Source organism: Globicephala melas, chromosome 12, assembly GCF_963455315.2.
Source record: "Globicephala melas chromosome 12, mGloMel1.2, whole genome shotgun sequence".
In the NCBI taxonomy this organism is placed as follows: Eukaryota; Metazoa; Chordata; class Mammalia; order Artiodactyla; family Delphinidae; genus Globicephala; species Globicephala melas.
In genome coordinates this window covers 38954590-38981209 of record NC_083325.1, presented here as the reverse complement: position 1 = coordinate 38981209, position 26620 = coordinate 38954590, and the positions used below count along the sequence as shown (strand labels likewise).

The following is a 26620-nucleotide window of genomic DNA, read 5'->3' as shown; positions in this document are numbered from 1 at the left end:
TGTTTAGCCTGAATCTAACTAAGACATCAGTGTCAACTTCCAATAATAAAAAATATGGGGGTTATTGTTAAATGACAATCAGAAAAATCCAGAAAGTAGGACATTCTAGGGGAACAACTATCCTGGTCTTTCCAAGTCAGTGAGTGTCATAGGAAAAATAAAAAGCTGGAGGGTTTAAGAGGGAGATAAGGAGGGACAGGAAAAGGAGTGTCTGTTCTAGATTAAAGTACACTTCAGAGACCCAACAACCAAATGCAATCATAGTTCTTGATTGGATTCTAATATGAACAAACTTGCTGCAAAGACATTTTGGGGACAAGTGGAGGAAACTTGGGTGTGTTGATATTATTGTGCTTCTGTAGGGAAGTGTTCTTATTTAGATATGCATATCAGAACATTTAGGAGTGAGGTGGGGGTGGGGGAATTGGACAGTCAAAAGGTACAAACTTCCAGTTACAGGACAACTAAGTACTAGGGATGTAATGTACAACATGATAAATACAATTAACATTGCTGTATGTTATATATATGAAAGTTAAGAAAGTAAATCCTGAGTTCTCATCAAAAGAAAAAAATTTTTGCTATTTCTTTAAATTTGTATCTATATGAGATGATAGATGGTCACTAAACCTACTGTGATAATCACTTCATGATATATGTGTTGGATTGGCCAAAAAGTTCAAGTTTTTCCATAAGATGTTACAGAAAACAAAATTTTTGGCCAACCCAATAAATCAAATCATTATGCTCTACACCTTAAACTTACAGAGTGCTATTTGTCAATTATATCTCAACAAAACTGGAGGAAAAAAATATTAGGAGTGAAATATTTAGGAGTCACAATGTCTATATTTAAAAAAACTTCAATTTATAAAAAGTGAAACATATGACAAAATGTTAAAGTAATTATTAAATCTAAGTGATAGGTATATGGCTTTATTCTACTACTCTCTCTACTTTTCTGCACATTTATAATTTTCATAATAAGGATAGAAAGCATTTTTAATATCTAGCATTTGTGAAGGTTTAAGGAAATAGACCATGTCATACACATTGTTGGTTAGAGTGTAAATTGGTATAACCTTCTTAGGGGACAATTTGGAATATATAAATTTTATTTATTTATTATTGAAATATAGTTGATTTACAATGTTGTGTTAGTTTCATGTGTACAGCAAAGTGATTCAGTTATACATATATGTATAAATTAGATTCTTTTTTTAGATTCTTTTCTAAATATAAATTTAGAAAATTTCTAAATTGAGTATAGTTCCCTGTGTTGTACGGTAGGTCCTTGATGTTTAATCTATTTTATATATAGTAATTTGTATCTGCTAATCTCAAACTCCTAATTTACCCCTCCCCCCTTTCCCCTTTGGTAACCATAAGTTTGTTTTCTATGTTTGTGAGTCTATTTCTGTTTTGTAAGTTCATTTTTATCATTTTTTATTATTTTAAAAATATTTATTTGGCTGCACCAAGTCTTACTTACAGCACGCGGGATCTTTAGTTGTGGCATGTGAACTTTTAGTTGCGGCGGGTGGGGATCTAGTTCCCTAACCAGGGATCGAACCCCGGCCCCCTGTATTGAGAGTGCAGAGTCTTAGCCACTGGACCACCAGGAAAGTCCCATTTGTATCATTGTTTTAGATTCTGTGATATGTTTTCGATATCATATTTGTCTTTCTCTGTCTGATAAATTTTATTTTTAAATATACATACCCTTTGACATAGTAATCCCATCATTAAGAATCTATTAATGACTAGTGATACAAGTGTAGAGGATATATATATAAGGATGTTTACTATAGCATTATTTATAATATAAACAAATCTGAGACAAATGAACCAGTGAAATGGTTAAATATATTTTGACAAATATTACATATTATTTATGACAAAGAATACCATATTACTGTGAAAAAGTAGGTGTATACTTCCTATATTGGTTTGCTAGTGCTTCCATAAGAAAGTAACACAGACTAGGTAGGAGGCTTAAACAACAAAGATTTCTTTTCTCACAGTTCTGGAGGCTAGAAATCTGAGACAACATGTCAGCAGGGTTGGTTTCTTCTGAGGCCTCTCTCCTTGGCTTGTAAATGGCAGTCTTCTCCAGTGCTTTCACATGGCCTTTCCTCTGTGCCATCTGTGTCCAAATTTCCTCTTCTTATAAGGACATCAGTCGTACTAGAGTAGGGGCCACACTAATGACCTTATTTAAACTCTCCAAATATAGTCACATTCTTGGGTGCTGGAAAATAGAACTTCAACATATGAAATTTTGGGGACACAATTCAGTCCATAACATTTACTAACATAGAAAGATGCTCATGATTTTTTTGGTTAAAAAAAAAAAAGGAGCAGGACAACATGTGCAGTATGACCCCTTTATTTATTTTTCAAAATTAAAAAACAATAAAATCAAAACCTCTAGTACATGTTTATATGCGGTTTGGGTTATATCGAAAACATTCTGGAAGGATAGATACCCAGCTGTTAATAATGGTTCCCTGGGGAGTAAAAATGGAGTTAGGAATGGAAGGAGGGAGAGATTTCCACTCTTTCTTTTCTTTTTCTTTTTTTTTTTTTTTTTACAAACATGGGTTACATTTGTGTTTTTGTTTTGTTTTGTTTTTTTTGATGTGGACCATTTTTAAAGTCTTTATTGAACTTGTTACAATATTGCTTCTGTTTTATGTTTTGGTTTTTTTGACCAAGAGGCATATGGGATCTTAGCACCTCCTGCATTGGGATCAGGGATCGACTGACCAGGGATTGAGCCCACACCCCCTGCATTGGAAGGCAAGTCTTAACCACTGGACCGCCAGGGAAGTCCCATGGGTTACATTTGTAATTGGAAAATTTTAGCTTAAAAAGTACAGCTACAATGTAGACCACCGCCCCCCCCACACACAAAGGAAAACATATTCTTCCTTGAAAGAAAGTGTCCTTATTGAAATGGGGGTTGGGGACTGGCATTCAATCCCAGGTAGATTAACAAAGATGGGGAAAATGGGAAGAAACAAATAAAAATGAGGCAAACTACAAATAACAACGTAAAACAGAATTAAAAAGTATTGTTCTGATGTTGACTTTGATAATTACATAAATAAAGGCTTAAAGCTGTCTTTGAAACACTTTAGGATTTCCTTGAACTAGTAGAATTGAAAGCAGAGTTTACCTTTCTTCCAAATTACTGCAGCAGGTAAGAGCAAACAAAGCATTCTATACAGAGAAAAAAGCAAAACAAAAGCATTCTATAAGAGAAAAGAAAGAAAGGCAAGAAGGAAAAGAAATATTTCAAAATTAAATACATAAAGAGAAAAATTAGGAGATAAGAGTTATGGTAATCAATGTAAATAAGAGTTAGATTTATTGAATCCTATGTTCCTGGCGCTGAGCTAAGGACTCTGCCCTGTGCAGGTAACAGAATCAACCTGCAAATCTTTCTGGCTTTGGGGTTTGAAACGAGGCTGAGCCGTGAAGAGAACTCTATGCAACTAGTAACAAATGTCTTGGTTAGAAACCTTGAGGAAAGGAGACTTTCTGTCTCCCAGTCTGGCAAGATTCCCTAAACTGTTGGGGAGATGGGGAGAGGTGGGAGAAGAATTAGCCCTGTGATGCTTCTGGGCTGAGACCACAAGCCCTTCCAATGAGCCCTAGACAAAACCTAGAGGCAGCAGGGACCCTCGAGGCCCATGTGCCAAGAGAACAGGAAGGTGCTTTTACCAGGGCCCAGGGCCAGATGTACGCAATTTGCCCTAACTCCTCCATCAGCGAATACCCTATTCCAGGAAGCCACCATTGACCATCCCAGCCCTCAAGTTTAGGCAGCCTGCTTTAGTCCTCCCTAAATGCCCTGACCCCATCTTATCACGGACCATACCATATTTTAATGATCTTTGTATATGCTTGTTCTCCTTCACTAGACTGTGAATTCTCAAGAGCGGGAATTAAGTATCTCCTGTGCCTGACACATAGTAGGCGATTTAGTTCTACAACAGAAGAATATCACTTATATTTGACTGTTTCCTCACTAAACTCTAAACTCCATAAAATTAAAGAATATACATCTGGTTTTATGCACAATTAAATCACTGGAGCCTCACACAGTGCTTGGGACAGATTAGATTATCAATAAATATTTTTGAATGATTAATTCTGTCTTCTCTATGATTCTGTCTTCTCTATCTACTGTGTCACGTTCCAAGAAAAAGCATCTTCTTGACATTCTTTTCCTTGTAACGACTTAGTGTTTTAAATTGTTTCTGCCCTTTAACGTTTTAAAATTTGTCATCATTTTCCCGTTTTCATCCTCACACTCACATGGCACATGATCTCCACTATTTGAAAGTGTGCGATTTTGATTCAGCCTTGTATTTATCCTCCTATTGCAAACTGCCAGCCTTCCTATCAACCTCCGTTACCTAACTGCTAGAATGCCATGAACCAGGGGCGGTACTTAGAGGTGAACAGTTAGCTTCCAATTTACAAGCTTGCTTCTCTCCGGGGTAACTGCAAAGTCACACGTTCCTGGGTGTGACCTTTTCACGACATAATCTCCTCCACGAGTGGGTTAATTAGATTATGTATGACTATAACCGATTAAATTAAAAGTGTGGTATAATGGAAGAGTTAAAATAGTATTCGCCGGGGAAGGTTGTGGAGTTTTTAAAAATATATGATATAGGCTTTCATAAGAGAATAAGAGAAACAAGGAAAACATGTTCCAAATTACCTTCCAAGCAGTTAGTCTGGATTGACAGTCCCACTGACAAAGGAGGGGACCAAACGCTCCTTCGCACCGGTGTCGGCAGCCGCAGCCGGCGCCTCTGTGGGCGGGGCCACCGGAGCCTCCAGGGACCCAAAGGGAGAGGGGGCGGGGTCAAGGCGGGTCCAGGCCTTCAGGGGCGGGTCCTCAGCGGGCGAGGGGCAGGCTGGGAAGAGGCGCCATATTGGCGTCGGCCGCGCTGTATTGTCATAAATAGAGCCGGTTTTCTGGTGTTTTCACTACTCGGTTGGATGCCTCGGCCGTAGTAAGTAAGACAGTGAGCGAGCAAGCGAGCTACAAGCGAGCGGAGGAAAGTGGACAGGAGGAGAAGGGAAGAGCAAGAACAGGACTCCAGAGCGAAAGACTCGCCGGTGAGGGAGGCGCAGGAAGCGATGAAAGAGATGTCTGCGTAAGTGGTGGGGGCCGGCGGTTGGGGGCGAGGCATAACGGGGTGGGCTGGGGTGGCCGGCCTGGCACCCGTTTCTGTTCCCTGCCCCTCGCGCCGTGCCCTGAGCTCTCTCAATGGTCTCCTTCCCCTCTCCCGGCCGTTTGGCAAGGGCACCTCCCCTACACCCGGCGGCTCACCTGGTCACCGCTGCACAGACTCGGGGACTGCAGGAGTCCCCATCTGCCCCTGGCTGCCCTACCTCTGAGGACGCCCCCAGACAAGGTTGCGGCGGAAGAGAGGCGCGTGTGTCCGTGGGGAGAAATTGTCGGTTACTCTCCTGCCCCCAGCGCTGTCTGAGCCGGTCTCTGCTCCTGTCTGCATTGGCGCAAATACCATCCCCCTCCCTCCCCCTCCTCCCTTCCTGACCGGCTGTCTCCACGTCTCCTGGAGTGAATGACCTATCCCAGCCCATGGGTTTCTCTTTCGTAATGACTATGGTCTCCCCGGTCTCCCCACCTATCCACAGTACATCTGCCGGTCTATACCTCCTGCTCATACTTTGATAAGTCAGAAACAGTGTCCGTGCTTGGCAAGATTTTGTTGTAGCTTCTTACATTTTAGTTTATTAGGAAATAATTTAAACATAAAGAAGAATGCAGAGAATAACATAAGCATCATTTGTGTAGCCACCATCCATCTCTCCCAAAGCATAACTTTCCGTGTGTGTGTGTGTGTGTGTGTGTGTGTGTGTACACACATATCTTTATTTAAAAGAAAACAAGCATACCGAATACATCTGAAGGATTCTGTTACCTTCTTCAGTGGTCCATCCACCTCCCTTTCCAGAGTTCCCCACAGTTCCAAATTTGATGCTTATTGCTGCATGTTTTTTATGCTATTACTATACATGTATGTGTCCATAATCGGCATTGTTTTACTTGTTTTTAAGCTTTATATAACTAGTATCACACTTGTCATTCAACAACTTCTTTAGTACAACATAATATCTTTGAGATTTGTCCATGATAGTATTTTCAGCTCTAATTAATTAGTACTACTGTATTGTATTCCATTGTAGGGATACACCCTAATTTAGTCCTTTTCCTGTTAGTGATTATTTTAGGTCATTTCTAAGTTTTTTTTTTTAATGTTACAGTGTGGCAGTGAACATTTTTGTACATGTCTCCTTGTACACTTGTACTAGACTTGCTCCAAGGGTGTTTACTTATAAGTGGAATTGATGAGTGGAAGGGAATGTGGAATTCTGTTGCTTGCCTTGTTTTCCTGTCTAGATGAGGGAGGTTCAGAATAATGGATTTGGAATTTCAGTGCTAGTAGGGACCTTGATAGTCAACTTTTTCAGCATATAGATAAGAAAGTGGGGCCCAAGGTAGCTGGTGTCATAGACTTCACTTAGACAATGAAGAAAACAATTAACTAGAGTGACAGAATGTTAGGACTATAAACTCTGATGCAAGCAAGGAATGTTAATGTATGTTTTGGGAACAAATCTAGTTGTGATTGCTTTTTAAAAGCTAGACTATTTCACTAGGACCTGCTAATGGGATGTTTTTGTTTCTTGGGGGGGGCATTGTTTTTACTTAGAGCTTTCTTTCAAGTGGCTGACTGCTTTTCAAAGACTGACTGTAGATGGTACTTGACTTAAGTCTGCAGGGTGTGTAGTGGAGGTGGCCCTGGCCCAGCTCCCATTCAGGCTCTTTGCATTTGAGCTGAGTGGTGTTGGTACAGCTGTCCTGATGCCAACACAGGCTGCTTTTGGCTTGAAAAGACATCCTAACCATGAAAGCTTGAGGCAGTATGAATAGTCCTTCATCAACATAAGCACAAAATATCCTTTTTTCGTTAAAAAAAAAAAGCGGGGCTCCAACCATTAGTACTTACTAAACTTTTAAGGTAGCTAAAGTAATGAGTGGATTGAGAGATTTAATGTATCAGTATATGGTACTTTAAATTTTTTCTGCTGTTTCATTTTTCTTGAACAGAAACACCGTGCTGGACAGCCAGCGTCAACAAAAGCATTATGGAATCACCTCTCCAATTAGCTTGGCATGTCCAAAAGAAATTGATCATATTTACACACAGAAATTAATTGATGCCATGAAACCATTTGGAGTATTTGAAGATGAGGAAGAATTGAACCACAGGTATGTCACTTAACAATGCAAAATATTTTATAGTACATTCTTTAATCATTAATTCTGTGAACATATATCAAGTACCAATTATGTCCCTGCCTAGGGATATAAAAATGACAAAATGAAGAGAAAACTTGGCCCTCCTGGAGTTTATATTTTAGTTGAAGGTTAGAGGAGGAAACTAACAATTAGCCAAGTAAGTAAAATAAATACAGTGTTACACTTGACAAGTGCTGCTGAGAAGAATGAAGCTGGGAGAGGAGGTTGTCAGGGAAGGCCTCATTGACATTTGAGGGAAATTTTAAAGGTGAGAGAGGAGCTATGTGGGTATGAGGGAAGAGCATTCTAGGCAGAAGGCTTGAGGTGGGAGTGTACCTGGTATATTTAAGAAATAGACAGCAGGGTAGCCTAGGTATGTGAAGCAGAGTGAATAAGAAGGGAAATGTGGGCTTAAAGTAAGTGAGGTGGGAAGGAGCTTGGAAGGAAAGGTCACTTAGGACCTTGAAAGCCATTTATAACGGTTTTGGCTTTTACTCTGAGTGAGATGGGAAGCTGTTAGGGTTTTGAGCAAAAGATTGACATGATTTACTCATGTTTAACATAGTCACTCCGGCTGCTTTACCGAGCATAGTCTGAAGGGGGGTCAAAGGCAGAAGCAGGGAAACTAGTTAGGAGGCTATTATAATAACCCAAGGAAAAACATGATGGTGGCCAGAACTAGGGATGGCAGTGGAAGTGATAAGAAGTAGTAGAATTCTGGATGTATTTTAAAAGTAGGGTGGTTTAATGACTGTGGAATGTGAGGGGGTGGGAGGGGAGGGGTCAAGGACGATGCCAAGATTTTTGGTCTCAGCATCTCGAAGGATGGGATTCCATTACCTGGGGAAGGCTGAAGGAGAAGCAGGTTCAGACAGATCAGGAATTCAGTTTTTCATGTGTTATCTTTGAGATGCCTAAACTCTTCTATCTTTCTTCTTTTTTTTTTTAAATCTGGATTTGGATATGCCATTGGTTGCAAGTTTGTTTTAATATCAAATTGCTTTTATTAAGTAAATTTTATAAAAATTAGCCAATAAATTATTTACCTGTTTTTATTATCCAAAAACTCATAACTGTCAGTGAGAGAATGCTAACCTCTATTATCACCACACTGAATTGATTTTATTCCATAGTAAGGCCAAGAAAGTTGACAGTTCAGTTGGCCTCTGCAGCTTTATTGAAGGTAATTTTGATTTTTTTATTAGGCTTTTTGAATTTTGAAAATAGCTCAAAGACCAAAATACTATCAATCACATTTATCGTCTCTTTGGAACTCTTAGGAACCTAAGAATGCCAAAGAGATGTGCCATGTGTCAACAGATGTGATAGCATTAGCACGTGTATAATATGCTTTTACTCTAGCACCAACACAAAGGTACTGCCTATATGTTTAATTACTTTTTAAAATAGTTTGTTTTTGGTGTGTGTTTGTTTTCATCTAAAGCATGTTATTTTTTATTATAGGCTGGTTGTTCTTGGTAAACTGAACAATTTAGTAAAAGAATGGATTTCTGAGGTCAGTGAGAGTAAGGTAAGACTCTAAACTAAATTGAATTCATAGTTTCATTATGTCCTGGTAGTAAGATGCAGAGTTGAGAATAATCAGAAATACATTAAAACTTTTTAGTATACTTGGAAATGAATTGGTGTAGATATTGAGTCCTAAATAAGTGAAGATTTACCCCAGAGGTAGCCAGTGTCTGACTGGAGTTCACATAAATGTCTTGCTTGACTCACATGTAGTAGATCAAAATTTAACTACTGAGATTTTACTTTAAAAGCCAGATTTCAGACTTCTTGTGAAATACCAGGTCTGGCAGCACTGGGCCTTCCTTTGTGCAAGGCAGGAAGAGGCTTGAGTGGAATTGGGCTCCTCCCCTTCAGTGCTTCATGGTCCCCATCACTCCCTGCTCTCTCTGACACAGCAACTGTCAGTTATCAGTTTCTGTGTTTCTTATGTGTATACTTTCGTCATTTGCATTCCTGCCTGGCCCATGAGACATAGGAGTTTGCAAACCCTAATTTATACTTACACAACTTTTTCCCCCCTCTGGTAGCTTAACTATTTTTCTTCTAAAATCGATTACATTTTTCTTGCTTTCTTAGAGTATTTTGAGTATAATTGAATTCTCATTTGTCAGGGAATCATCACTATGAATATTATTTTACTGGCTGTAGTAAAATGAGGTGTAGGGCATGTTCAACTGGGTAATACTATTTGCCCCTTCACGAAGTGGCTCAAACTGTTGTATTTTAAATTTTAGGGTTTTTTTTTTTTTTTTACAGTTTTCCCATCTCTTAACAGCATTCAGCTGAAAGTTAATGGCTCACAGCAGTAGTGTCTCTCTCTGTCAAATCCCTTTCTGCCCACTAATCTGCATCAGTTTAGAAATTAGATAAACACCTGTTAGAATTCTTTCTTTTACAACTTTTATTATTTCCTTCTGTACTTATGATACATATATAAAATTGGTTCTTTTAAAAAATGGGCTCTGAATAAGGTTATGAGGGACTGTGCTAATCTACAATCATTGAGTTTAAATAAATGGTCTTTACGCTGTTTACTTTTGCTGCCAAATGACTATCTGGCTCATTTCTGAGCTCACAGCAGGGTTATCAATAGTAGAGGTTTTCAGTTAGGTTGAATTCTGAGCAGGTGAAATGCTAGTCATGAGTAATAAAAAAAAAAAAAAACATGCTTGTTTCTCTACTACTAGCTGATCAACTCCTTAAGAAATAAACCTTATTCACCTGTGCAACCTCAGGACAGAGCTCAGGGATTGAATAAATGTCAGCCCATAATTGCTATGGGTATGCAAACCAGATACACAACTTGCTAGAATTCTTTTAAAATCAGAGTATCAAGCTTTATGACTTCTTGTGTGGTCTTTATGTCAGCTGATGTGGTTGTGCTGAGGTCTTTGCTCCCATCCATATTCTAGGATACATCAAGGGAAGTCAAGTGTTAAACTATTCACAAAAGAGGCTAGATTACTTTATTGAGAGATACACCTAACTAATTTTCTTACTGTGTGGTTTTTTGCACCTAAAAGAAAAATCCAGTAGAATCTGTTCCAAGGTCAAAAGGTTTTTTTGTTTTTAATTATTTAAATTGCTTTTTCCCTCATTTCATTCACATCAGTGCTTTAATCTGCAAAGACCAGTAGCTGGTTTCCATTTAATTTCTAGGCATAAAACCATTGTTAAAAATTTGAGGCTTTGCCACTGTTTGGCATTTTTTAAGCAAAGAAAATAAAATATGTAATCATTTTAAAAATTTTAATTGGTTTTAACATCTTTATTTGCATAGATAAGGTGATTGGTCTTTTTTATATCATTATAATTCCCTTTCATTTATGCATATTTTAGTTTGAAAAATATCTGAAGGATTTGAGTTAGATCAAAGATCATTTTAGTATTCTACACACAGTTGGAATATTTAAAGTTTAAACAGTCCAGAACTCCAAGTCAAATCATTTTAGTTAAATACTGTGGTTTGTGGGGAAAATACTTTACTCTGTGATTCAGTTTATCACTTTCTCATAAATCAAGAAGAAATCATGCTTTTCAAAGTAGGAAGGTAAACTAAAAGGGGCTTCTCTATCCTTTTGATTCATGTTAGTCATCAATAATTTTATTAACTCTTTCTAGCTATTATTTGTGGTACTCTTGAAACATGTCCGTTAAACAGAAAATAACAAACATAATGTCCTGTTATGCAGATACTTTTAGTCAAGTTCATTAGCAGATATTACTCTCTGGAACTTGGACTGGGCATTTTGGGGAAATAGAAGTAGTAGACAGAGTTCTCACCTTCAAGGAATTCAAATATAGTTGAAGAGATGGAACTAACATACACAGAATAAAAAAAGTCAATAAATGTAGTATAAAAGTGGTTAAAGATAATAACAGTAGAGGAGCACAGGGGGAAAAAGGAGCTTGTTACAAGATGGATAATCAAAGAAAGCTTCATGAGGGAGGTGGAACTTGAAGTGATCTTTGAAAAATAGATGGTATTGAGATACCCAGAGAGGATGGCAAGCATTTGAGAGAAGGAAAATGGCAAATGCAATGGAAAGGAGACTAGGTTATGTAATGTGTTGGCAGTTGGAGCTTCAGAAGGGAATATTAGGAGACAAGGCAAGAAAGATCCTTAAGAGCATACTGTGGATGTCCTTGGGATCCAAGGATCAGAATCCGTAGAAGAATGCATTGGCAAGTTTTGAGCAGAAGAGTTATATAATAGAGTTAATTTAAGAACACCAGCCAGTGAATTTTTAACAAAATGGAGTAAGAAATAAAGACTAATGGCAAGAGGGTAACTTATGATACTGTCAAATAGCACAGAATGGGAGTGGGTGGGGAGGAAGTGACATGTGAGGGATATAACCTAAGAATTGGTAAGCCAGGAAGAATAATAATGACTTATAGGTATGGGCAGTAAGGAAAATAAGGAACAAAAATAGAGAAATCAGGAGGTATACCTGGTTTATCATAGGAAGAATTTTTTGCTAGGTTTCAGGCATGTATACTGAAGTGGATCAGAAAGTCTGAGTGAAAATATCTGATGGGCAGTTAGAATTGGCTCTAGAGAGAGGTGAAAAGTAGCATTGTAATTCTGGTACAACCAAAAATATGTTAATTAAAGTTGTTAGATTAGGTCTCATAAGGAGAGCATGTCAAGAATTACCCCACTTTCTGGCAGAAATATTACAGAGCTAGAATCAATAAGTTAAGCATATCTGTCACAAAAACTAAAGGGGAGGGCTTCCCTGGTGGCGCGGTGGTTGAGAGTCCGCCTGCCGATGCAGGGGACACAGGTTCGTGCCCCGGTCCGGGAAGATCCCACATGCTGCGGAGCGGCTGTGCCCGTGAGCCATGGCTGCTGAGCCTGCGCGTCCGGCTCCACAACAGTGACAGGCCCGCGTACCGCAAAAAAAAAAAAAAAAAAAAAAAAAAAACTAAAGGGGAGATAGTATTAGTCAAGAGTATGATAACTGTAGAGAGCTGAAAGTGCATTAATTTGGTAGTTCCAAGTTCCTTGGTGACTTTTAAGTGATGGAGCCAAATCAGGTAATTTGGGGGGACAGGTAGGGTCAAGTGATAAAAAATGTTTTTCTTAAGATAGAGATGTGTGCATGTATACTGGACACAAATTTGTCTTGTCTTTCCTCTGGAAATACCTTCATTACTTCAGCTGCAATCAAAAAAGCTCTGAAGTACTTTTACAAATGTCAGGTCACCAAACTTGACAAATGTAGTACATATCAGTAGCATTTAGGCAATTTTTTAAAATTGAGGTATAGTTTATTTACAATATTATATAAATTTCAGGTGTACAACATAGTGATTCTCAATTTTTAAAGGTTATATACTCCACTTATAGTTATTGTAAAATATTGGCTATATTCCCTGTGCTATACAGTGTATCCTTGTAGCTTATTTATTTTATACATAGTAGTTTGTACCTCTTAATTCCCTACCCCTATCATGTCCCTCTCTCTTTCCCTCTCCCCACTAGTGACCACTAGTTAGTTCTCTGTATTTGTGAGTCTGTTTCTTTTTTGTTATATTCACTAGTTTGTTTTATTTTTTAGATTCTACATGTCAGTGATATCATACAGTGTTTGTCTTTCTCTGTCTGACTTATTTCACTAAGCATAATACCCTCGAAGTCCATCCACGTTGTTGCAAACGGCAAAATTTTATTCTTTTTTATGGCTAATATTCCATTCTGTATATATACTGCATCTTTATCCATTCATCTGTTGATGGACACTTAGTTTGCTTCCGTGTCTTGGCTATTGTAAATAATGCTGCTATGAACATTAGGGTGCATATCTCTTTTCAAATTAATGTTTTCATTTTCTTTGGATATATACCCAGGAGTGTAATTGCTGGATCATGTGGTAGTTCTTTTTTTTTTTTTAATTATTTATTATTTGGTTGTGCCGGGTCTTAGTTGCGGCAGGTGGGCTCCTTAGCTGCGGCTCAAAGGCTCCTTAATTGTGGCTTGCTGGCTCCTTAGTTGCGACGCATGGGCTCCTTAGTTGCGTCATGCAAACTCTTAGTTGCGGCATGCATGTGGAATCTAGTTCCCCGACCAGGGATCAAACCCAGGCCCCCTGCATTGGGAATGTGGAGTCTTAACCACTGCACCCCCAGGGAAGTCCCTGGTAGTTCTGTTTTTAGTGTTTTTTTAGGAACCTTACTACTGTTTTCTACAGTGGTTGCACCAATATACATTCCCATCAATAGTCTACAAAGGTTCCCTTTTCTTCACATCCTTGTCAACATGTATTAGAGCATTTAGACAATTTTAATGCTAAATAATTTGAACAATTGAATGCCTTAAAAATTTTTTTATTTTATTTTAGAATCTCCCACCTTCTGTTGTGGCTACTGTTGGTGGAAAAATTTTCACCTTTGGCTCCTATAGGCTTGGAGTACACACCAAAGGTAATTGCTTTTCTATGTTTTACTGGTAAGAACTTGCAATAACAAACTTATTTGTTGTTCATAATCAGAAAATACAGAGGAAAAAATTCCCATTATCTCACTACTAGAGTACTATATTATTTCCTATACTCATCTTACGTAGTTTCTTCTGTACATATGTTTGTGTATACAAAAATGTAATACATATTCAATATACTGTTCTTGATAATAAATACTTTGATTTGCAGGAGCTGACATTGATGCACTTTGTGTTGCTCCAAGACATGTGGAGAGATCTGATTTTTTTCAGTCTTTTTTTGAAAAATTGAAACATCAAGATGGCATTAGAAACTTAAGAGTAAGTATCCTCTCGTATTTAATATTTTGAATTTGTTAACAGATAACTGCAAAAGCTAGGGCTTATGATGGTTGATGTATTTCTTAAGAAGTTGCTGTATCTTGTTAAAATAACAGTAATGACTAAAAACATGGGCTTTTTAGTTATACACACCTGTGTTGAATCTAGAATCTACCACATATTAGCTTGTGGATTTTGGTCAAGTTACCTATTCTCTCTGAGTCTCAGTTTCCTTAGCTATCAAATGAAGATCTAGTGATAACATTCTTATAAAGTTTTTTGGAGGATTGATGAGATAATTTACATAAATCATTTACTATAATATCTGATAAATGGTTGGTGCACAGCAAATGGCTCATTATGTATAAGGTTCAACTAGTAACTCTTTATGTGTGTATATCTAGCCATTCATTCAGCAAATAAAATTTCAGCACCAGTGATTCATCAGATACTGGCCTTAGTCCCACAAATACAAGAGCGAACAAGATAGTTTATGTGAGGGAGGGACTGGGGGTACTAAGCAAACAGGTAGTTTTAATGCAATCTCAAGTGCTTGGATAAGGCGAAGCTCAGAGGATTTGTGTTATTTGGGTGTCTGGGAATGGAGAAGGAGGTTAAGAATTTGTTAGGTTGGGGAATTCCCTGGTGGTCCAGTGATTAGGACGCCAAGCTACCAGTGCAGGGGGCGAGGGTTTCATCCCTGGTCGGAGAACTAAGATCCACACATGGCAGTGGGGCCAAAAAATTTACAAAAAAGAAAAAAAAAATTGTTAGGTTGGGGGATTAAAGAAGGCTCAGAGAAACGTTTCTACTAAATCCAAATGATATAGATTTTTTTTGATAGATTAGTCATGGGATCTGATATTTTAATATCTAACACTAGTGCTTTTTGTAAATAATCAGTTTTCAGCTAAGTTCAACAAATAGTAAATACCCAGATGATAGCAGTTCTGCCTGCCAGTTTCTGATGAATATTTTTAGAAGGATAATATGTTAGGTAACTACTGTCATGGACATTTTGCGTATCTTAAACAACACAGTCACAAAGTAGAAGTGCTTGCTTAGGTAGAATGAGAAACTAAGAAAATTTTCAGTTTTCCTACTGAGTTAAAATAAAAATTGGGAGAAAAAGTATTCATGTTACTGGCATTTGGGAAGGATAAAGGATTACACCTTATTTGTTATAATTGTTTTCTTTTATTGTAGGCTGTAGAAGATGCCTTTGTGCCTGTTATAAAATTTGAATTTGATGGAATTGAAGTAAGTGTTAAATATTTTTCTGACTTTATAATTGAATTATTTAACCTATATGGGTTTGTTTGTTTGTTTTATAGTTTAAAAATCAGACTTATATAGGCACAAATTTTAAGGAATCAAATACTCTAGTCATGGTGAGTCCTTCCTCACCATGGAAAAGGAACCAGCCTCCATCCCTACCCCCAAGATGTTTATACACATCCTTCTCATTCCCATAATCTCCTAAAATAATTATATTATTATAGTTTTAGTTGGAGCAGTATTCAGTGTTTATATTATTATGGTCTTATAAATAATGTTCAAAACTGAGCACAAAACGTACTAGGTTACCATTCTTTGCTGTGTGTCTTTTGTTTTCTTGGGAGTTAATGTTTTGTGTTTTATTTGCTTGATGTTTATACTTTGACTAATTCAAATTCAGTCTCTCCTAGTTGTCTAAATCTCCGCTAAATAGATTTGGATTTCTCAGGTGTCCTGTCATTATCGTCTTGAAAAAATATCTCACTGATTCTTCTCACTTCTTCTAATCCACACTGATTGTTCTCCATGACTGATAATACAGCTGTCATTCTGACATCTTTCTTCTCTCATCCTGGGATTTCCTTTTGCTTCTCTCTTGAGTTTTCTTCTTTCTTGACTTACTTTCATTTTAGTGGCACTCATCCACCAGCTTCCTGAAAAAGAGCACATATTTTTGAGATCTTGAATGTTTACAAATATCTTTATTTTGTCCTCACACCAAATTGATAGTTTGGCTAAGCATAGACTTCTAGGTGGGAAATAATGTTTCTCAGAATTTTGAAGGCCTTGCTTCATTGTCTTCTAGCTTCCACACTCTGTTGAGGAATGTGAGGCCAATTTGGTTACTCATGGTTTTTATGTGACCTATTTTGCCTTTTTGGCCACTTGTGTGATTTTCTTTTCTTCTTTTTTCCCTGGTCTTCATAGTTGTAAAATTTATGGTAATACACTTTGTTTTGGTATGTGTCTTTTCAACCAAATGTGCTAAGGCACTCAAGTAGTTCTTTCAGTTTGGAAATACCTGTCCTTCAGTTCTTGGAAATTGTATTGAATTCAGTTGTGTTGCCCGCCTTTGTTTTCTGTCTCTTTCTGGAACTCCTAACATTTGTATGTTGGACCCCCAGGACTGCCGTGTTTTTTTGGTTTTTTTTTTTTTTTTTTTTACTTCTTCCTTCCCACTTATAACTACATCTTCATATTTTTGTTCTGCTTTTTGGGGGTTTTCTCATCTTCTAAATGTTCTCTTGTTTTCCATTTCTGCCATCATATTTTTTTTAATTAATTTTTTTAAATTTATTTATTTATCTTTGCGGTACGCAGGCCTCTCACTGTTGTGGCCTCTCCCGTTGCGGAGCACAGGCTCCGGACGCGCAGACTCAGTGGCCATGGCTCACGGGCCCAGCCGCTCCATGGCATGTGGGATCTTCCCGGACCGGGGCACGAACCCGTGTCCCCTGCATCGGCAGGTGGACTCTCAACCACTGCGCCACCAGGGAAGCCCTGCCATCATATTTTTAATTTCTAAGAATACTTTTTTATTCTCTAAATGTTCCTTTTTATTTAAGAACTCATTTACAGCCTCCTGTCCTTATTTCCCAGATATAATATGTTTTATCTCTGCTTCCTTAGATCTGCTGAGTCTGTTACCATTTGTCCATCTGCTTTCCAGATTTCATGGTTTTTACCGTTGTCTCCTTCTGTTCTCTTTGACTTAGTGGGTTATGCCTTTAAAAACAAAATAAAACTAAAACAAAAAAACAAAACAAAATTTTGCTGGTATTTTAGTGGGGTTTCAAGAGGGAGTGAATGTAAATGTGTTGGATCTGTCATCTTATCTAGAAATTCACTTACAAGGTTTTGATTTTTTTTAATGATTGGCAAAATTAAAATGCTTACTCTTAATTTGAAAATTATTCTCCCAAAACTTTGCAGTGATTTTCCAATGTGATATTACCTGCATAGGCCTTTGGAAGTTTTGGTAGAACTTCCCAAACTAATAATTAGAACTTTTTACATTTTTGAGGTGGGAAGGGGGGAGAATGGACTAAAAGGAGAAAAAGTAATATTTCTCTCTCTCTCTCTCTCTCTCTCTCTTTTTTTTTTCCATCTTTCCAAAGATTGACCTAGTCTTTGCAAGACTGTCAATACAAACCATATCAGATAATTTAGATCTAAGAGACGACTCTCGACTGAGAAGCCTTGATATAAGGTGTATTCGCAGCCTAAATGGTAAGCTTCTAAAGAGAAATCTCAGATACCTACTTGAAAACAATTAGATGAATAGAGATCTTTTTGCAAAACTATTAATAGACGTTTTAAGAATTAGACAAACTCAGTTAAAAATGATGTAATTTTCTTTATACAAGTAATCTGATCACATTTAAGCATCTTAAAACACAAATTTACTTGAAATGTTTATGTTTATAGCAGTGGTCCTCAAACTTACTGGTCTCAGGACCCTTTTATACTCTAAACATTTTTTGAGGACCACCCCCCCCAAGATCTTCTGTTTATGTGAGTTATATTTATCAATTTATCATATTAGAAATAAAAACTGAGAAATTTTTAAGGTGTTTAATTATTAGTTCATTTTAAAATAACAATAGTAAACCCATTATAAGTGAATATAAATATATTTTTGTGTGAGAATGGCTTTTTTATTTTTTTGCATTTTTGCAACTGTTTAATATTTGACTTAATAGAACACAGCTAGATTCTCATATCTGCTTTTGCAGTCAATCTCTTGTAAAATTTTGTTTTGATTGAAGTATAGGAAGAAATCTGGCCTCTTAAAGATATGTAATTGGAAAAGGAAGTATTTTCATAGCCTTTTCTGATAATTGTGGATATTCTTTAATACTACACCAAAACTTGACTGATGACAATTTCCTTTTTTTTTTTTTTTAAATAATCTTCTTTCTGGTGGAAGCCTCTTTTTATTTATTTATTTATTTTTCTTTTAAAATTTTTATTTTTTGCTGTGTTGGGTTTACATTGCTGCGCGCGGGCTTTTCTCTGGTTGCGGCGAGCGGGGGCTACTCTTCATTGCGGTGCACGGGCTTCTTATTGTGGTGGCTTCTCTTGTTGCAGAGCATGGGCTCTAGGCGCATGGGCTTCAGTAGTTGTGGCACGCGGGTTCAGTAGTTGTGGCTCACAGGCTCTAGAGCACAGGCTCAGTAGCTGTGGCGCACAGGCTTAGTTGCTCTGCGGCATGTGGGATCTTCCCGGACCAGGGCTCAAACCCATGTCCCCTGCGTTGGCAGGTGGATTCTTAACCACTGGACCACCAGGGAGGCCCAATTTCCTTTTTCTTTTCAACAGCTTTATTGAGGAGTAATTGCATACCATAAAATCCATCCTTTTTAGGTGTACAATTCAGTAGTCTTAGTATATTCACAGAGTTGTGCACCACAATCCGATTTTAGAACATTTTCGTCATTCTCAAACGATCCCTCATACCCATTTGCAATCATTCCTTTTTCTAACCTCCAATCCCAGGCAACCACTAATCTACTTTCTATCTCTATAGATTTGCCATTTCATACAAATGGGGTCACGTAATATGTGGTCTTTTGTGTCTGGCTTCTTTCACTTAGCATAATGTTTGTGAGGTTTATCCATGTTTGTAGCATATATCAATAGTTTGTTCCCTTTTTTGCTGAATAAAAGTGATCTTTTTAAAGTGTTAATTAGAATATCAGACCTAAAACTGTATCAGTTAACTTTTTGTACTCTGTTGCATTAAAATCTGTTGGTCGGTCTTATTCTTTGAATGGATCTTTTACCCATGCATGATTTTGTCCTATCATGCCTTAGTCATTTAGAAAATACTGGCTCACAAAGTTATTTGGATCGTCTAAATGTTAACACACATTTCATTATAAAATAATTTTTTAAAAAATCACATTCATTAATGTCACCACCAATCTCATTAGAAAAGTCTAAGTCTTGGAAAGCTGTCAAGCTCACACTAGCAGATACCAGTTGTCCAAAATTCTAATTTTTACTTGAAACTTCAAGTTTTATTATTGGTAACAAATTTTGTCATTTGTTTTCCTAGAAGTGAGGAGCTCACTTTGTTCATTTTTTAGGAACTGTCTGCTAAATACCCAAGTATGAATAACTGTAGTTGTCTTGTCAATCATTCTTTCAAGTAAAACTGGTGTTCCTTGAAAAAAAACAGATAGTTCAGCTTACCTTGAAAATGTTCAAACATCACACACGTTCCTTTCCTGTTTTCTAACTGCAAATTTGTGGTGAAGATAATATTGTCTACTATTTCAGTTTGTTGCCATGGCTTTGATTCACTGCTAAGATACCAGCAGTTTTACCCACCACTGGTTTGGCACCATGAGTGCAAATGTTAACACAGTGAAACAGGCAAAGAAAGCATTAATATTATAGAAATAGATTTGACCTAATAGATTCCCAGCAGTCCACTGACCACACTTTGAGAACCACTGGTTTATATTGGATTGGCCAAAAAGTTCATTCAGGTTTTTCCATAAGCTGCTATGGAAAAACCCAAATGAATTTTTTGGCCAACTCAATATTTTGTGTAACTTAATCATTGCATTTTGCTGTATTTCCAGAGTGCAACAGTAAATCACAGTATTTGTGGATAAGGTTTGCATTAAAGCAGTAACAGTTTTATAAGTTGGAGGCATTTGATTAACAGTAAAGCCAAAGGTGGAAAAAAGCTAAAAAGATATTCAGACTCATCTCTTATTTTAATATTGGATTGTATAACCCATGTGCTTTTTAATTCTTTGTAAGCAAACTGATTTCTTTTATATAAGAGCTACATTTAAAGTACATAAAGAAATTAAGCCTCATATTTTAGTATCTTTGATATTTTTAGCATTTGAGAGTCAAAGTTAGAAGGACATTTGAATTAACTGGAATTTGTTGCATAATGAAAAATGAATGCTTTATGTTTTTCAGGGTGTAGAGTTACTGATGAAATTTTGCATTTAGTGCCAAATAAAGAAACTTTCAGACTCACCCTAAGAGCAGTCAAACTATGGGCAAAACGTAAGTATCCCAAGTCTTTTATTTTACGTTTGCATTATAAAATTATAATTTTCAGTTGCTCATGGTAGAAGCACATATGGGAATTCCTGAACCTGTTGATACCTTGGGGGATTGAGGTGCAGTAAGCTTTGGAGAAGCTATTTCTTTTTCACGTGTGATGCTTACCAGTGCTCTGATGTGTGACTTTACCTTCTTCTCCCATGGGTGAAAACTAAAAGCCCCTGACTTTACATCTTGGATTGCAGCCAGGGAGTCAGAATGAGTTAGAACTTGAAGAGTAAAACCCTTACTTGTGTTCGAGCTGTCTATGGACAGGACCATCTCATCATCTCTGTCTCCCCATTCCAGCAGAGAGGCTGGTGTATAGCAGGTGTTCAGTAAATGTATTAAGTGAAGAACCTACTGTGATAGTTTTAACCTTTTGTTTTTACCTTCCAACACTCTTCTAATAAAGCCTTGAACTGTACTAGTTTATATATATATAGGATGTGGTTCATAAAAGACCCAGCCCTGAGCTGGCACAGCACAGTTTGTATTATTTGTAACTACATTTAAGCTGTGCTGCACTTCTGGCACCAGGTTTTACAATCTAAAACAGTGCTTTCCAATCAAACCTTCTGTGATGATGGAAGTATTTCATATCTGTGCTGTCCAATACAGTAACCATATGGCCGTTGAGCACTTGAAATGTGCACCTGAGGAACTGAACTTAAATTTTATTTAATTTTAATTAAATTTAAAATTAAAAAATATCTAAAGTGAAAACATAGGTCCTCACAAAAACTTTTACACAGATGTTCATAGCATTATTAATAATGTCAAAGTGGAGACGACCACAAAATGTGGTATATTCATAATGTGGAATATTATATGGCAGTTAAAAGGAGTGAAATATTGATACATGTTACAACATAGATGAACATTGAAACCATTATGTTAAGTGAAAGAAGCCAGTCTGCATATTGTATAATTCCATTTATGTGAAATGTTCAGAGTAGGCATATCTATAGAGGTAGAAAGTGGATTTAGTGGTTGCCTAGGTCTGGGAAGACTTGGGGGAAATAAGAGGTGTGTGACTGTTAAAGTTTTCTTTTTGGGGTGATGAAAATGTTCCAGAGTTGATTAAAGTAATGATTGCACAACTCTGTGAATAGAATAAAAACCATTGAATTTTATACTTAATTGATGAATCTTATGGTATGTGAATGATAGCTCAATAAAGTTACCAAAAAAATACTATATATAGGCACATGTAACTTGTGGCTACCATATAGGACAGTACACATCTAAAAAGACCTTAAGCAAGTAGAATTTGTCCTTGGGCTCAATTATATTGTGTAGTCAGGGTAAAGTAATCTGCAGTAACGGGGTATCATGAACAATTTGTTTTTCCTTATAGATTAAATACCATGTTTTGTCAATTATTAGATGCATGTTTTTCACATTTAACATAACTGAAATGATATTTTGTATTTTTTTCTCTTAATGGGACATAAAATCATCTATATTATATAATAACTGAGGACATCTTAGTTTTGATGAAATATGGTAATGCTTCTTTATAGATTGCTGTAAGAAACAGTCATTCAAAAAAAGAAACAATCATTCAAGAAAATGAGTAATATCAATGGTGTATTGTACTTTATGGAGAGATATACAAATTTTTGCACAATACTGAAGTCAGTCCCCAACTTTACAGTTGAATTTTTAAATGCCCAAGAACATGATTAGGGTAGTCCCCCCTTATCTGCCATTTTGCTTTCTGCAGTTTCAATTACCTGCAGTTAACTGCAGTCTGAAAATATTAAATGGAAAATTTCAGAAATAAACAATTCATAAATTTTAAATTGCATGCTGTTCTGAGTAGTGTGATGAAATCTCTCGCTGTCCTGCCTGGGACAGAGATGGTATTGCAGTACTTGTGTTCAAGTAACACTTATTTAACTTATTAATGGGCCCAAAGTGCAAGAGTAGTGATGCTGGCAACTTGGATTTGCCAAAGAGAAGCCTGTAAAGTGATTCCTTTAAGTGAAAAGGTGAAAGTTATCAACTTAAGGAAGGAAAACAACCGTAGGTCGAGGTTGCTAAGATCTACATAAGAACGAATCTCCTATCATGAAATTGTAAAGGAAGAAAAAGAAATACGTGCTAGTTTTGCTGTCTCACCTCTGTGAAACTGTGAAAGTTATGGCCACGGGACTTCCCTGGTGGCGCAGTGGTCAAGAATCCGCCTGCCAGTGCAGGGGACACGGGTTCAAGCCCTGATCCAGGAAGATCCCACATGCCACAGAGCAACTAAGCCCATGCGCCACAACTACTGAGCCTGCGTGCCACAACTACTGAAGCCCGCGCGCCTAGAGCCCATGCTCTGCAACAAGAGAAGCCACTGCGATGAGAAGCATGCACCGCAACAAAGAGTAGCCCCCACTCACTGCAACTAGAGAAAGCCCCAAAGACCCAACACGGCCAAAAATAAATTAATTAATTAATTAATTTTTAAAACGTTATGACCACAGTGATAAGTACTCAGTTAAGATGGAAAGGGCATTAAATGTATACAATAAGATATTTTGAGACAAAAAGAGGCCATATTCACATAACTTTTATTATAGTACATTGTTATAATTGTTCTATTTTTATAATTGTTGTTAATTTCTTACTGTGCCTAATTTATAAATTAAACTTTATCATAAATATCAGTACCATCCCATGTTTCAGGCATCCACTGGAGGTCTTGGAACGTTTCCTCCACAGATAAGGGGGAACTAGTGTACTGTTGAAAAGTTTTTCTTCCCTACTTGTGGACCCTCTGAATATCTTTCCTCCTCCCTTTCATTTCTCTCTCAACCACAGATATTGAAAGGTGGGAAATTCCAATGTCATATCAGTAGAGCCCAGTTGGACAGTCAGAACTGAGGCAGGGAACTGAGATGTCTGTATTGGAGGGCAAAGTAGGGGGTAAGATGAGCAGCTTAGGGTTTACTGATAAGAATGTGAGCCTAACATGAAGGTCTGTTTGTTGATTTTAATGTTTCTATAAGGGAGAAAAGTTCTAAGCAAATCTTAGGAGGGAAGTTGTACTGTTCCTTACACTTGAATGTCATGGATAGTAGGTCCTAACAATAATTAACAACTGTATTAATTTTCTAGGACGTGGTATTTATTCCAACATGTTGGGATTCCTTGGTGGTGTCTCCTGGGCAATGCTAGTTGCAAGAACTTGCCAATTATATCCAAATGCAGCAGCTTCTACTTTAGTTCATAAGTTCTTCTTAGTTTTTTCCAAGTGGTAAGTATTCATATGCATATTTTCACTACTTACTAACCTCTGCCTATATGTAAATTTGTTTGCAAATTTAAGAGTTTTGCTTACACCTTTTGTCGTCTTACATTCCTTTTTTAAGTTAAATTTAAAAACATCAAAATTGAGGCAATGATGGGACCCCAGATGGTGCTTTCTTCTAGGGGGACTGTGAATGTGGGCCTTTAGCTTATGAGAGTAGTCTTTGCTAATTACTAGCTATATAGAGGTTAAGATCTCCTCATATGTAAACTAAAGATGATAACTATAGCTGCTTCACACAATTTATTAGGAGTATTCTCAGTAAGTGTTAGCTGTTGCTGTTATTAAATTATCAGAGTTAAGTCCATGAAAGCAAATGAGAAGGAAAGAAAAAATTCAAGTTTAAATTAGTTGCAGCTAATGGGCAAAGTAGTATTTGCCCTTTCAGAGAACACTGCTTTAAAATAAGCAGCTTTTTCCTTTGTATACTCCCTTCGTCAGTTTCTTTTTTTTTTTCAATACCAAATACCCAAAACATTTGCTGTGTGAAAGTTGGAGCAGCATCTAATGATTTTAACATTTCATATAGTTCCTGAAATGAGGTCTTATGTGAGTTTATTTGCTTATTTCATGTTAGGGAATGGCCAAATCCTGTGCTGCTAAAGCAACCGGAAGAAAGCAATTTGAATTTGCCAGTTTGGGATCCTCGGGTATGTGATTTATTACGGCATTTCATTAAAACCTTTTAGGAATAGGATGATTCTGTAAAGTGCAGTCTAGTTAAGGATAATTCCTCTTGTTCCTGTTCATCTTCCTTCTGTGTAACTATAGTCCTTTCCCTCCCTCTACTGTGTTTTTTCGGTGCAGATGATTTGTATCTCCAATCCAATCCAAATGTTATGTCATTAAAAATCACCCATATAAGACTTGAGTGGGTATATCAACCAAGATGTTATAATCTACTGTTAAAAACTGTCTTACAAGTAATTAGTTACTAATAATAAAGTACTGAAGTATATAAAGGATGTACTTTGCAGTACAGTTTAAAGCAGATTCATGGTTCCAAGATAGCATAACTCTCACTCACCTTGCATTTTAATGTGCTTCTAAAGTGATACTCATTCCTCTGAGTAACCAAGGGGAAGTCATCTGTTGAATAGGTGCAGAAAGAGGATGGAGAACCACTGGACCAGATAATGCTTTTTGCACTTATGATATTGTATTTCCTTGGTTCTAAAAGACCACTGTTTATAAGCTGCACCATCCATTTAACAGCTTTTTGGGGGAGAAATAAACTTCTGCAGAGTTTTCTTTAACTTTGATTATCAGACACATCTGACTTCAGAAATAACTGAAGTTGGGGAGGGGAAATGTACTTCTTAGAACTGAGGAGATGTAGTATTAAATTTATATTTCATATTCTTCAGACTTTTGGGGATGAAGTGAGGACAACTGAAATAGGAGAATAGATCAATTATTCTGCTTCTAATTTCACAGGTAAATCCATCAGATAGGTATCATCTCATGCCCATAATCACCCCTGCCTACCCACAACAGAATTCTACGTATAATGTGTCCACATCAACTCGAACAGTAATGGTAGAAGAATTTAAACAAGGTAAACCTGTCAGCCCTATTACCCTTTACATGTTCCCGCGAGTTTTTGATTGACAACAGTGTTATTCTCTATTGCAGTTATGCCTATTATTTCTAAAAGTTCTTTCAAATGTGTATTTTTTAAGTACTTGGTTTTGCAAAATATATGATAATATGAAGGCCAAAAATAGAGCCACCCCGGTCTGGTTGAAATTGACTTTTATGTTCTAAGAAAGAGCATAATAAATCTACACTTTTTTTTACTCAGGGATTTGGTGGGGTTAGAACTTTGGGCGTAGGGTCACACAGGAGCTGATAATACGATGGTCAGTTTTCAAAATCACTGTCTGTCTCTCTTTCTTTAGGTCTCGCAGTCACAGATGAAATTCTTCAAGGGAAATCAGATTGGTCCAAACTCCTTGAGCCACCAAATTTTTTCCAAAAGTATAGGTATTTGAAATTTTGCATTTTGTGTGTGTGTGTTTAAGGAAGAAGAATGTTAAACTTATAAAGTTAATACACAATAGGTGACGTCACTTATATTTTAAGTGAGGTAAAGGATAGGTTAGCAGAAACCCTAGGTGATGAGAAAGTCTCTGTATTCTAGTAGTGTCTAACCCAGTATTTGTGGGTTTTGGGGTTTAGTGAATTGTTTTTAATTAGAAGGTCTAGAATTAATTTTGTGAAAATCAGAGCATGTTTTAATTTTCATAAATGTGTGCCTGTATTAGCTGTTTTGTTCATTGGGAGGGAGAAGGAGTAATAAAGAAAGAGTAAAAAAGAAAAAGTAATAATGGAAAGTCAGACCCTAACAATGTTTCTCTGGCTTTTTTCCCCCTGATTATTGCTGAAAATTCTTCACAGACATTATATAGTATTGACTGCCAGTGCATCAACAGAAGAAAATCATCTAGAGTGGTAAGACATTTCAAGTTCTCTATCTACTGTGTGATGATAACATATTTATATGGTACTTTATCATTTCTAAAACACTTTCTCTATTTTCAAAATTATTAAATCTTATTGATGACTGTTGTACTTGACCATGAAGCATCAGTGTTTAAGAAATGCCATCAAATTAATGTTTCAGAATTGGAAGTGACATGAGATAAGAATATATGAACAGATTTTTGCCTTTTGTCACTTCTCAGAGTCAGATTTAAGCAAAATTTTGAGGCAGTTTGAATGATTCTGATACCTAGCCTATTACCATATATATATATATATATACACACACACACACACACACACACACACCCCAGACTATATATACACATAT

The 26620-nt window shown here is 36.9% G+C and overlaps 1 protein-coding gene and 1 long non-coding RNA gene across 3 annotated transcripts in view; one reads left to right on the top strand and one right to left on the bottom strand.

Moving 5' to 3' along the window:
• Window positions 1-1954: 1954 nt before the first annotated feature.
• LOC132598223 (uncharacterized) lies at window positions 1955-5173 on the bottom strand. The gene is made up of 3 exons (XR_009566141.1): window positions 4739-5173; window positions 3182-3225; window positions 1955-2251 (listed from the first exon to the last, which is right to left on the bottom strand). It is a non-coding gene; the product is annotated as an uncharacterized lncRNA (long non-coding RNA).
• PAPOLG (poly(A) polymerase gamma) overlaps window positions 4914-26620 on the top strand; it is a 36052-nt gene continuing 14345 nt past the window's right edge. For both annotated transcript variants that reach the window (XM_030877305.3, XM_070046836.1), the window contains exons 1-13: window positions 4914-5180; window positions 7163-7324; window positions 8819-8885; window positions 13732-13813; window positions 14041-14150; window positions 15357-15410; window positions 17546-17657; window positions 20373-20462; window positions 23613-23751; window positions 24383-24455; window positions 25243-25363; window positions 25707-25791; window positions 26206-26259. In XM_030877305.3, the coding sequence (XP_030733165.1) occupies window positions 5164-5180; window positions 7163-7324; window positions 8819-8885; window positions 13732-13813; window positions 14041-14150; window positions 15357-15410; window positions 17546-17657; window positions 20373-20462; window positions 23613-23751; window positions 24383-24455; window positions 25243-25363; window positions 25707-25791; window positions 26206-26259 (1166 nt within the window). In that variant the 5' untranslated portion in view covers window positions 4914-5163. The remainder of the gene's footprint in view (window positions 5181-7162; window positions 7325-8818; window positions 8886-13731; window positions 13814-14040; window positions 14151-15356; window positions 15411-17545; window positions 17658-20372; window positions 20463-23612; window positions 23752-24382; window positions 24456-25242; window positions 25364-25706; window positions 25792-26205; window positions 26260-26620) is intronic.